Below are 12,480 nucleotides of genomic sequence, written 5' to 3' on the forward strand. Positions count from 1 at the left end.
CAACCGATCCAATTATTGGTGCTGGTCAAGGAAAATAAGCGTTTTGGTTTAGAGTTGTTAACTCCTTGGTAAGTGTATCAATTTGTCAAAGTAATATTTTAAAATGATAAAATCAAGTATCATTTTCCGTAAGAATTTTGTTTGTACTCAAACTAGTGCATATTCAATTTGTGTGCAATTAATGAATAAAATTGAGAAATGCGAAGTGAATCATTTTGTTTGTAAATTAGACAATCATGTGATTTTAAACTAAGACTCAGCAAAAAAAAAAAAACAAACATTGAGACTGGCGAAGAAAAGTGAATGCAGGAGTTGATTATGTTGGGGACTTCCAACCGAAACTTCTCTTGATGTAATTTGGTTAATTTTTCTCTATTTAATCGTGATTCTTCACATGAGAGAGCTTAATTCCCCTAGTTCCTTTCTTAATCCCTCAAGAACTAAATTAGTTGAACTGCATGATTAATAAAGATGTACAATTCAACTAAACTGTCTCACACTATCCCTAGCAATGAAGCATTTTAGATGCTCTTCCAAGTTCTAAGGATTAACCACATTTTCCAATGCTTAAACCCTAACAGCATATAAATGGATGATCAGACCAAACACATGGAAATAAACACAAAGGAACAATGAAACTAGTAATAATATTAAATAGATAGTAAGAGTCATTGCATCAAGAGAGTTTGGTTGAAAACTCCATAAACAATGAGTTGTTTAGCCCTTCATGATCACGAAGAACTCAATTGTACAAAAGGGTGTAAAAGATGAAGGGGTAAGGAATGAAGATGAATCCATGGAAGAGGATGGGCTCCCAATGGTTGTCTTCTTCCTCTAACTCAAGCTTTAGGACTCTACATTCTTTATGAACACGAACCCCCTTCCTCTCTATTTTTTTTCACTTAAAAACCATCATGAGCTTGAGATTTCATGAAAATGCGTTGAGCGTGCTATGTGCGCTAAGCGTCCCTTCGCATGATTGTAGACTCTCCATGTTGTTTCTTCATGCTAAGTGGAAACCCTCCCGCTAAGCAACAACAGCTCATTAAGCGAGCCTAGCGCGCTAAGCGCGAATCTTCGAACTTCAACTTCTTTTCCTATCCCTTGTCTGTATTTCTACAAAATTAAAATCACCAAAATAGTATGAATTAACAGTTTAAAAACTCAAAGGATGCCAAAATTTCAATGATTTACACAAAAGAAGCAATAAAAATGAGAGAAAATTATTAATTCTTATATGTTTTAATTACAAAATCTACTTATGCACATGAGTTATCAAGAGTCATGAAAAATTATAACAAATTTTGAGGTGAACTCCATGAAACAGTAGTTAATCACGATGACAAAAAATTAATCTGAGCGTGCAAAAATTCAAAGGTCATTACAACTTACAAGCAAACGGTATCATTGAAGAAAAAGTTGTTGCACAAATAACAATATCATGCTTAATACATATGCCATTTGGAAGGAAGATGAAAGAACCGATTTTGGTTTAGAACATGCTTGATGACTTTTGAAAGATCAATCGAAATAGTTAAAGCAGTTTATAAAAATTAAATTTATACTCATTTTCCTATTTCTTAATATTTATAATTTTTCTTCTTCAATGTTTCATCAAATTTAATTATTTAATTAATTATATTTAATTTAATAAATAATTAAATAAAATATTTAAAAATAATATTTATATAAAATCTACAAAAATTATCTACGATCGCAAAATAAAATCTAAGATTAAAGAAAAAAAATAAGACAGATATTAAAAAATCTTCAATTCTATATAATATTGTAGATACATAAAGAAAGTAATCTAAAATCTCAATTTAAGATTTAAGATTTATGAGTAAAATGCTCTCTCGCAATTTAGAATCTCGCACCAACCACTTTCACATGCTTAACAAGTTAAGATTTGCCATAAAGTCTTGACTTCAAAACTCGAACAACTCATACAACACGAGCCACGTCAGCCAAAAGCATCCTAATCAGACCTAGGTTGTAGCAACGAGTAACCGTAATTCTAACACTAATCTCATTTGTTCCCATCCAAATAATAATAAAAAAAAAAGGAAGCAAATTTGCCCACTAATTCTGAAAAGTCCAATATTCAATAATAAAAGCCCTCACGCATAACTTCATCTCTTTCACAAAAACCGTCTCCCGCAAACTCATTCTCTCTGCGATAGGATTTTTGTTCTCTCCAAGATGGTCGGAGAACACAGTACGACGTCACCAGCTTCCGGTGATCACAAAATACCACTTCTTCCCGTTCACGAGCCAGTGGAAGGAACACATACAAACATCTCCTTCAGCACCAAATCGATTCTAACACTACAAAACTTCTACGTGATTCTGGGACCTATGCTGTCTCTTTTCATATGCCTCTTCGTGAAACTCGACGCGCCACCCACCAGCCAGAAAATGCTTGGTGTGATTGCTTGGGTCTTCTCTTGGTGGGTGACGCAGGCCGTGCCACTTCCCGTCACCTCCATGTGTCCTCTGTTTCTGTTCCCAATTTTTGGGATAGCTTCAGCTGATAGCGTGGCGCACTCTTACATGGACGACGTCATCACCCTCGTTTTGGGAAGCTTCATTCTCGCTCTCGCCGTCGAACGCTACAACGTTCACCGGAGATTGGCCTTGAATGTGAGTCACTTCCTTTTTGTCTCTACTTTAGTTTCGTAAAAAAACAGACTTTCCCTAACTTTTAAATTTTTGCAGTTTTTTTTTATTTTTATAATTACAACTGAGTTTTCATGACAATTTTGTGATTAAGTAGTGGTGTATAATAATTTTCGTTATTTATTCTAAAATTTATTCAGATTTGATTTACGTGTCTTGCAATTATTTTGGGGAGTCAATATCATGACCAGATATACTCAATTATTTGCTTTTGGAAATAATTAAAGTTGGACTTTCTCTCTCAATCCAAGAGGAAGGCAATTTTGTATTGAATAATTCTATATTTTTTCTTAGAATTTAATGATTATCTAATAAAATAATTTTATATTATCATTTAATCATAATAATAAATTTTAAAATTATTATTGTTTGATATATTTTTTTAAAATTAATAAATTTATTAGAGATAATAATTTGTAATTGAAAGATAATATAAAGTTAGTTTATAATTTTTTTCATATTTTTAATTATTAAATGAAACAAATATTTTTCTTTTGACTGAAAATGGAACACATATTAATTACAAAATACTAAGAATATTTAATTTTTCATTTAATATTTATGAGGAATTATAAGAAGATAAATAAGAGAAATATAAGATGATTTAGTATTTTCTATTTGTGTCCCGTTAAAAATGTGTTATTATTAAAAACAAATATTATTAGGGTGGGGAAGAGGCAATGTTTCCTATTTCTGTTGTTTTATGGGAAAAAAAAAAAAACAGCGTCGTACCAAGCGTGATATGATTTGTAAACGTGGCGTGGGACCTACAGGTAACACTGCTGTTTTGTGGCGACCCGGTGAATCCAGCGCTGTTACTGTTAGGGCTATGCGCGACAATATTCTTCGTGAGCATGTGGCTGCACAACGTGGCGACGGCGGTGATGATGATGCCGGTGGCGACGGGGATCGTGCAGCGGCTGCCGCCGGCGCACGAGCAGTCGGAGGCGGTGAACAAATTCTGCCGCGCGGTGATTCTCACGGTGGTTTACGCCACGCCCATCGGTGGAATAAGCACTCTAACGGGAACGGGTGTGAACTTGATAATAATCGGAATGTGGAAGAGCCTCTTCCCTGAGGCAAAGCCAATAAGCTTCAACACGTGGTTCTTCTACGGTTTCCCTGTGGCTGTTCTCATCCTCATTTGTTATTGGTGCATCATTTGCCTCCTCTATGTGCCCAAAGGTTCGGCTCGGGCTTTGTCTGCTTACTTGGATAGAGCTCACTTGAAGAGAGACCTCGAAGCTCTCGGTAAGTTTCTCATTTCAATCATATTCATTTTTTTTTTAAATAATTAAATTCGTATTAAAAATGTGAAAATTTGATAAATTAATTTTTACAAAAAGAAAAATTTAAATTTAATTTCTGAATACATGAAAAATATGATAAATATGATAAATTAATTCGGTAGATAATTTAATATTAAATTAGTTTTTAATGATATAACTTAATAATAAAATAATCTTCTAATTTTAAGTATCAAATTAATTAGTCACATATTTTTTATATTTAAAAATTAAACTTATATTATTTATTTTTTAATATCAATTTGTCACCATCATTCTTTTTGAACGAATTTGACTAATTTTATTTTTTTCTTGTTTAACCATTACATAACTATTTTTCAGAAAAAGTTTATGCTTATCTGGCACGTAGGACACTTGTCAACTTCAATCTAGCCATTTGCTCTAAAAATAAATAAATAAATAAATATTGTAATTTAATATTTTAACTATAAGTTAAAAGATAAGGCATTTAATATCTTTATTATTAGGAGGAATATTATTACTCATATTTTATGAGATGGATAAGGCACGACATATCATCTTCAGTTATCTATGATCAAAATGGGAATGTCAGACTGTTAAGACTCAAGACAATATTTTAAAAACAATTAGGTTATTCGTTATCTTTAATATCATTACTGTTCTTTAAAAAAAATATCATTAGTGTATTTTTTAATAAAACTACATTTATCAATTTCTTAATCAAAATTTTCAAGAAAAATAGGTAATATAATATAACCGCTTTTAAAAGTATTACATTGTTGGTTTAAAAAAAAAAGTATTATATTGTAAGGAAGTGATTAATTAAATCGTGAAAGCTAGAGAAAGTGAAAAAGAAAAAGATACGGACACACCAAAAGCAAGTAAAATTTAACACGTTTGGTTTTTTCAACTTGAATGTATTTTTGCATAGTAGTCCGAAAGGAGTGATCTTCGTGTCTGGCCTCGCGTGAAACGGGTCGGAAGGATAATAAGGGACATGTTTGGAATGACGCTTCCCATGGAAATTGCTCATTGCATCTTAAGTCTTAACAATGCACATTATGGACACATCTCACATGTGACATGTCCTTCACATTATTTTATTTATAAATAATAAATAAACTCGAGTTTAATTTTAATAATAAAAAATACTTCAAAAAGTTAAGACAGTTGCAATACTTTTTATTGATGTTTGCAGGTCCCATGGCTTTTGCCGAGAAGATGGTGTTGTCTGTGTTTGGGGTATGTATACCGAACTAACTAACACGTTTTAAATTCTTACACTTAACCATGAAAGAGATTAATTTGTCTTCAAATATGGCATTAACTGAAGTGAAATGGTGAATTGAATGCAGTTGCTGATCATACTTTGGATGACAAGAAGAATAACAGATGACATTCCTGGATGGGGATCTTTATTCCATGACCTTGTTGGAGATGGAAGTGTCAGTGTAAGTACTGTACCTACTATAGAGGTTTTGTTTTTATTTATATATGACTCATTAATTACACCAAGAATTGGAGTCTCCAAATATTATTGAAACAGAACCAAAATGAAGCCTTTTTTATACAATGTAGATTATGGTGGCTGTTTTATTGTTCATAATCCCAAACATGAAGCAAGAGGGGGAGAAGCTAATGAGCTGGAATGACTGCAAAAAGCTACCTTGGAACCTCATTTTGCTTCTAGGAGCTGGTTTTGCCATAGCTGATGGAGTACAATCTAGTGGCCTGGCAGATGTGTTATCAAGAGCCTTGGATTTCTTGGAAGATGCTCCATACTTGGCAATTGTTCCTGCTGTTAGTCTAATATGTAGTATTATCACTGAGTTCATCACCTCTAATGATGCTACTGCCACCCTTCTAGTCCCACTTCTTTATCACATAGCAAGAACAATGCATGTGCACCCTCTTCTTCTTATGGTCCCTGGAGGAATAGCAACCGAGTTTGCTTTCTGGCTTCCAACTTCTACACCATCAAATGTAGTTGGCTTTGCCACTGGACACATAGAAATTAAAGACATGCTCAAAGTTGGCGTGCCACTCAAGGTTGTTGGGATTGTTGTGTTATCTCTTCTCATGCCATCACTAGGTGAGTTGCCTACAATTAATCTCTGTTCTAGTAAACAAATGCTTTGAGAAAATAATTTGGTTGAAGGTATTCTGACGTTTTAAGTTTTGTTGTTGTAGGAACTATTGTTTTTGGAACAAACAATGATACTCAATAAGGGACATTGACCAAGGAAAACTCTCGTTGGTTTGGAAATTGATTGATTTCTTCTCCAAATTGCAGAATCTTGTTTGTCTAGGAGGTTAATGAAAATTTAAATGTGCAGGGCCTTCTGCTATATTTAGGTAATGGGGAATACCCTGTGTAGATATCAACAGGGCAAAGGAGAAGGAGAGAAAGATCTCCATCTCTTTCTTTCTTGCTTCTATTTTGTATTTCTTTGTTAATTTGTTTATAAGTTTTTTACAGGGTTATATTATATAGATACAATTATTAAGTATAGGATGAATTTCCAGCTGTTGTAAATCTTTAAACCAGTAATAGATGAACGGAATTGATTATTTTTATTGTGTAAAATGCATTTTGTTGATCTGGAAAACTCTTTGTCGCTAGGAAACTGATTTTTTCTCCAAAGAAAAACTATTTGGTTCGAATTAGTTTTGGTATTTTAGCAAGAAAGTGCTGATTTCTGTCATAAATCTATTTATATATATATATATATATATATATATTCTTAATTCTTAATTAATATTTATTTAAAAGAAGATCATTTCCTTTATTTAAATTTATGTGTGTTTCATGTCTTGTGCTATTTTACTGAATAGCGGTGCTGTCAATTTCTCCAAACTCCACTTTATAATTTTTGAGTGGGTTGGGTAGTTATCCTATATATGTACGTGTTATAAAGAATAATATTAGAAGTAGAAAATGGGTGTATTTGGGAAAACTAATTTATAAGTTAACTAAATTGATAACCTAGCTGAAGCTTATAAGATAATTGGAAGACAAGAATTAAATATCTAAGGAATGAGGATGAAAACCAAAAAGTGTTGCTTGAGAACAAGAAAGGAAAGAAAAGGTAAGAGAAATGAAATGAATATGGAAGTGAGAGGTGTTGGAATGGGTGAAAAGAGGAAGACAAATATATTTAAGTTAAATTATTTTGAAAAAAGGAGTACATTTAGCAATATATTTAGTAATTGCCTTTTCTTTTATTTGTAGGTACGAATTAAGCTACTTAAATCCAATCTGTAATAGATTGTGCATGTGGTATAATATTTTTTTACCCCTAACGAAGATATACATGCCATCAAGCGTATAAATTAATTGATACATAGTTGTTTTGATTTATATAAAAGTCTTAAATATGTAAATGTGCCACTTACATTAAATATTTAAATGAAAAATTTTGTTTCTCCTTGAAAATCTTATTTACCTCAAACAAAATTACTTTTAATAAAGAATAGTCATTTATAAAAATATAATAATAATCAAGATATACATAAAAATAATTAATAATTATACTAATGATTTGAAATACTTGTTTTTCGTAATTACCAATTAAAATTATTTTTCTGTTTGAAAAAAATAACATTATTGTAAATTACATATCAAGACAAATTCATAGAATATAGGAAATAAGATTATTTGTGATAAAATATTAAAAATCATCTCATAGTTAAATATCATGTATACTTGGGCAAATTAACAGTATTAGATTTTTACTATATAAAAATAAAGATGGAATTAATTATAACAAAAAATAAAAATATGCGGGTATATATATTTTTTTATAATTGAATTTATGATTTACTCATTTACTCATTGTGCCTTGTATTAGTGGATTTGAGAGTCATTATCACCAAATAATCCCAACGTTTGTGACAAGTCATAGGGAGGAAGGTGGAATTGGATGTCTTGATTTGTGGGCCGTAGCACGTAGTTCAATTCCAAATTTAGTCCATTTTACATTATTAATTTATTATGATAAAATCGTCCATATCTATTATTTCTTTCATTAGCGCACATGGTTTCGGCCATGCGTATCCATGGGCTTCTATATCACATCCCTTCCCTTCTCGTCCCACTAATCAAATCACACGACATTTTTTATTTTATGGGTATTTTTTTAAAAAAATATATATTTTCCTAAAATTAAAGAAAAAAAATAACATTTTATTATTTTTATTATACTAAAAAACAATTTTTGCAAGACTAAAGAGGACGATATTTTCTCATCTGAAAGTTAACCAACTATTAAATTGATCCCCGGGTGTTTATATATTTCTAAAAATATATATATATTATAAGACAAAATAAAATAAGAATTCAATTTTAATAAATTATCGATAAAGCTGTTACGAGACTCAATTATATTACTTCAAATATAAACTGTTACGAGACTCAATTATCGGTTATGTTATCATATGTAATAAATTATAATTAACCAGAGATTGATGTGTATTTTTGCATGGATCCTGCAAGTTGGTCTCTTAGAGTATTTCCAATAAGTATTCTTCCAACCTGATTTCCACACTGGAGATCTTTTCTTCTATAAGTACAAACAAGATTTGCAAGTGTTTCAAAAAAATAAATATTTTAATATTTCTCTTCAAAAAAATTTAGATACATATCTGGTCAATTATAAAACTAAAAAAGTGTTTTAAGATCACAAAATTTAATTTTTATTAAAACAAAAAAATTAGAGAGATCTCTAAAATAATATGACAGCGCAGGATGATTAAGATGATAAAATTTCATCTTTTATTCGAGATGTGCTTAAAACATCGGTTAATAATTAAAAGAGAAAAAATTTAGTGTGAAATTCATAAGAAGATGTAAGAATGATCATATATAACATAATTTTCTACCTTCCAATAAAGATATTTTTATCTTAAGTTTCTTAACTAATATCCTAAAAACTAATTAATGATTATTTTTTATTAATAAATTGTAATTTTGTTTAGGGAGAGAAATTAGCTTTGATTCCTTAACACTCTAGTAGTAACTTTTATAATTGAGCGGGGACAGGAACGCGTGTTTCACCCGCAATATGATAGGAACTGAGAGGGCAAAGATACGGTAGCGCTAGCCCACACGAGAAAATTGAGGAAAAGGGCGTTAAGCGCGTTTTTGCAATGCTATAAATAGCAGAGGCCATAGCTTAAGATGATTATCCAGCATTTGTTTGACAATGAGACATCACTGCCTCCTTCTGGTCTCCCTGGTGTTGGTCTCCTACGCTGCCCGGTCGGAATCAGCGCTGGGCGGCTGGAGCCCCATCAAGGACGTAAACGACAGCCACGTGGCGGAGATCGCCAACTACGCGCTGAGCGAGTACGACAAGCGTTCTGGGGCCAAGCTCACCCTTGTCAAGGTCGTCAAGGGCGAGACTCAGGTCGTTTCCGGCACCAACTACCGTCTCGTCCTCAAAGCCAAGGATGGATCCGCCACGGCCAGTTACGAAGCCATCGTCTGGGAGAAGCCTTGGCTCCATTTCATGAATCTCACTTCCTTCAAACCCCTTCATTAATCTTAGATCCATACTTTTCTTCACTTTCTCTCTTATCATATTTCATGTGTTAGCTATTCTGTTTTTCTCAATAAGGTTCCTGTCATGTGCTAATTAATCTCAAATTGTATGTTGGATTATGGATTCCTCTATTCTCTCGCTCTCGGGTTTTTCTGGAAATTTTGTTTGTGGTTTCTGCTTTTCAGGTTTTCATATTTATTTCTGTGGGCGATTCGACTTTGTAATTTCAATGTCTAAGTGTGTATTTAGTTACCCATATCAATTTGAAATAGTAATTTAATGATTTTGTACCTGTAAATAAATATGTTACTCCTCTTTTTTCTTTTTAATTTAAATTGACATAACCGAGTAAATTTTTTTTTTAAGTGATTTTGTTAATATATTTCCTATTTTATTCCTTTTAAATGATTTGTTTTCACATAATTCTTCAAATTAACTATCATAAATTTATTCTCTCACATTTAAAGTTTGCACTAACAAGTTCTCTTATTGGAAAACAAAACGTTTTGTGAGATACAAAGTATTGAAACTTCTCTCCATGCAACAATTCATGTTCTTTTGGTTGATTGGTAATAAGTATACCCTTGGATTTTTTAATTATTTATTATCTAATTTTATGAAAAATATATAAAATAATTAAAGGATACAAAGGTGTAATTGAGAAAAAATTACCTTGAAATCTGAAAATGACAGATAAAAAATAACAAAAAAATTTAAAAAAATGCGGCACTTAAAAAAGAAACAGGGGGAGTAGTTGTTCTTTGTTTTTTGTTAAAAGATTAATAATGGATTCATCTCTCCTCTCCATTTTATCCTTAAACTTCCAACTCCCTCAATCTTCCTTCCACCATTAAATTTCCAACCAACAAGTCAATTTATAACCTTGAAATATTAATTAACGTGATTTTATTTAAATTCTACCCTATTTCTCAAATATAAGAGAAAATATTTTTTTAGTCAAATATAAAATTTGTTAACTTATTTAATGTTACCATCTATCTTTAAGACATCCTTTATTTGATGTTTTAGTTCCAATAGCTCTTATTTATTTCTCATTATAAGTTTTAAGAAAGGATAAGTTAAGAAAAATAATTTTTAATTGAGATTGATATAATTAAATGTGATTAATTAACTTTTTTTAATTAGAGTGAATATTTTTTTCTTTATACTTGGAACAGGAGGGAGTATATATCAAGTAACTTTTATATTAAATAAAAAATTGAATTTTTTAACTTATTTTTATAATAAAAATATTTAAATATAAGTCATGTTATTTTAAAATTATTTTTAATTTTTTTATAAAAATTAATTTCATTCAAAATTAATTTTACAAACATTTATACAAGTATAATTTCTCTTCTTTGAAACCATGGAAGAGAAAAAGCAGCAAGGTTGTGGAACGGGGTCAAATGCGGCTCAAGGTTTTAAATGACTCGAGTCTTTAGTAATATTGTGACTGGGGTTGGGTAGTGAATAGTGATTGTTGAACAACTTGTGTAAAAATTATGAAGAAATATGGGTAATGTGATTGTGAAATTTTTCTAAATCATGATATTACTGTCATAGTAGTATATAATTTAAAATTTTGATGATGCATGCTAGTTGTTTGAGAAATGAATTATTAGAGTCTGATCTTTTCGCCTCTTGTTTGTTTGCAGCTTGTTGTTTTGGATATGGAACTGTGTAGGGCCGTTTCCATTTAAATCTTTGCGAACATTTTTCTTTGCCGTGTAGTGTAGTGTTGAATTCATGATAATATATTAAATTATGGTTGCATAAATGTCGGAAAATTTAAAATATTTTGTCAGGGGTTGATTTTAAAAAATTAAAATTAGAAAGTTTTTGCTAAAAAAAATAAAGTATATAGAGTGGTAATTTTATATTTCTGATATAACAAATATTTTACTAATATTTTTTTATGTCTATATCCATTTAATTCTTTGAAATTATTGCGTTGACACGACTCAAACTTTACATTAACTTATTTTAATTGTTTGAAAAACATTGTATGTTACAAACCAACGAAGAAAATTGTTGAAAACGTTAAAAAAAGAAGATGAGTTATGTGCCCTCTCAAAAAACTTTAAAGTGTGAGTATAATTTACTCTAAAAAAATCATGTAAATAAAGTCTACCAAAATATATTATTTATACTTCATGATTAGAAAACGAAAGAGAGAATTTTTATTTTCTCTTTTATATTAAAAGGTAAGATACGAAGATAATATAAAATTCTTACAAATCAATCTATTAATGTATCATATCTAGTTTGCGACAAAGGTATATATTATTTTAGTATTTTAAGTTAAATCACGTTGAACTGCTTGATTGATAAGTTGTTAAAATATGCGCTAAAGGAGAAAATTTTAAATACTTTACCATAAATTTGATGGTGATCGTTTTCATAACATTCTTTTATATTATTTTTACAACCATCAAGGATGAAAGAGAATCTGAAACTATTTTTTTCCTAATTCTTACCATAAAATGTAAGGTGCGGGGAAGGAAAAAAACAGGTGCGAAAAATAATATTTTTTGAGTTATATATTTTAACCATAGATTTAAAAACCACTTGATTTGATATAAACAGTCATCTTTTTAACTAAAAAAATGTACGTAGATTCATTTTCTGTTTATCAAAACCACAAATATGAAGAAAACTTAGCATAAGATCGATCTTATTATCTTATAAGCAAAGTTTGCATTAATCTCTTTAGAGTGGGTAACTATATGTCCTTTATAATTGTCGTTTTGAACCTTATCTTCGACTAAAACACTTCTCTTCCTTTAAGATACGTGTTTGTGACTCTTAAAAGTCCTTTAGCATTAAATTGGGTTCATATTTGTGCAAAGTGCTAACCCGTCCTCACATGTTACTGTATTTAGTTTAACCTAGCTTGGGTAGTAGAACTTACATAAAAGCTAATTGGCTAAGTACCGGAAACATGTGAATGTCATAAATGCCGGAAACTTGTGTTATAGGCCTTGGGT

At 30.7% G+C, this 12,480-nt stretch overlaps 2 protein-coding genes across 2 annotated transcripts; both read left to right on the plus strand.

The window, feature by feature from the left end:
• The first annotated feature begins 1,813 nt into the window (after positions 1-1,813).
• LOC100808680 (tonoplast dicarboxylate transporter) lies at positions 1,814-6,518 on the plus strand. Its single transcript, XM_003547231.5, has 6 exons — positions 1,814-2,643; positions 3,453-3,930; positions 5,146-5,189; positions 5,303-5,398; positions 5,526-6,039; positions 6,138-6,518. Exons 1-6 carry the CDS (start codon positions 2,203-2,205, stop codon positions 6,173-6,175), a joined length of 1,611 nt encoding a protein of 536 aa, XP_003547279.1. The 5' UTR covers positions 1,814-2,202; the 3' UTR covers positions 6,176-6,518.
• A 2,432-nt stretch (positions 6,519-8,950) lies between these two features.
• LOC100816527 (cysteine proteinase inhibitor 1) lies at positions 8,951-9,788 on the plus strand. Its single transcript, XM_003546139.4, has one exon. The coding sequence runs from the start codon at positions 9,152-9,154 to the stop codon at positions 9,488-9,490; it is 339 nt and encodes a 112-aa protein (XP_003546187.1). The 5' UTR covers positions 8,951-9,151; the 3' UTR covers positions 9,491-9,788.
• The last annotated feature ends 2,692 nt before the right edge of the window (positions 9,789-12,480 follow it).

Source organism: Glycine max, chromosome 15 (genome assembly GCF_000004515.6).
Source record: "Glycine max cultivar Williams 82 chromosome 15, Glycine_max_v4.0, whole genome shotgun sequence".
Taxonomy (NCBI): domain Eukaryota; kingdom Viridiplantae; phylum Streptophyta; class Magnoliopsida; order Fabales; family Fabaceae; genus Glycine; species Glycine max.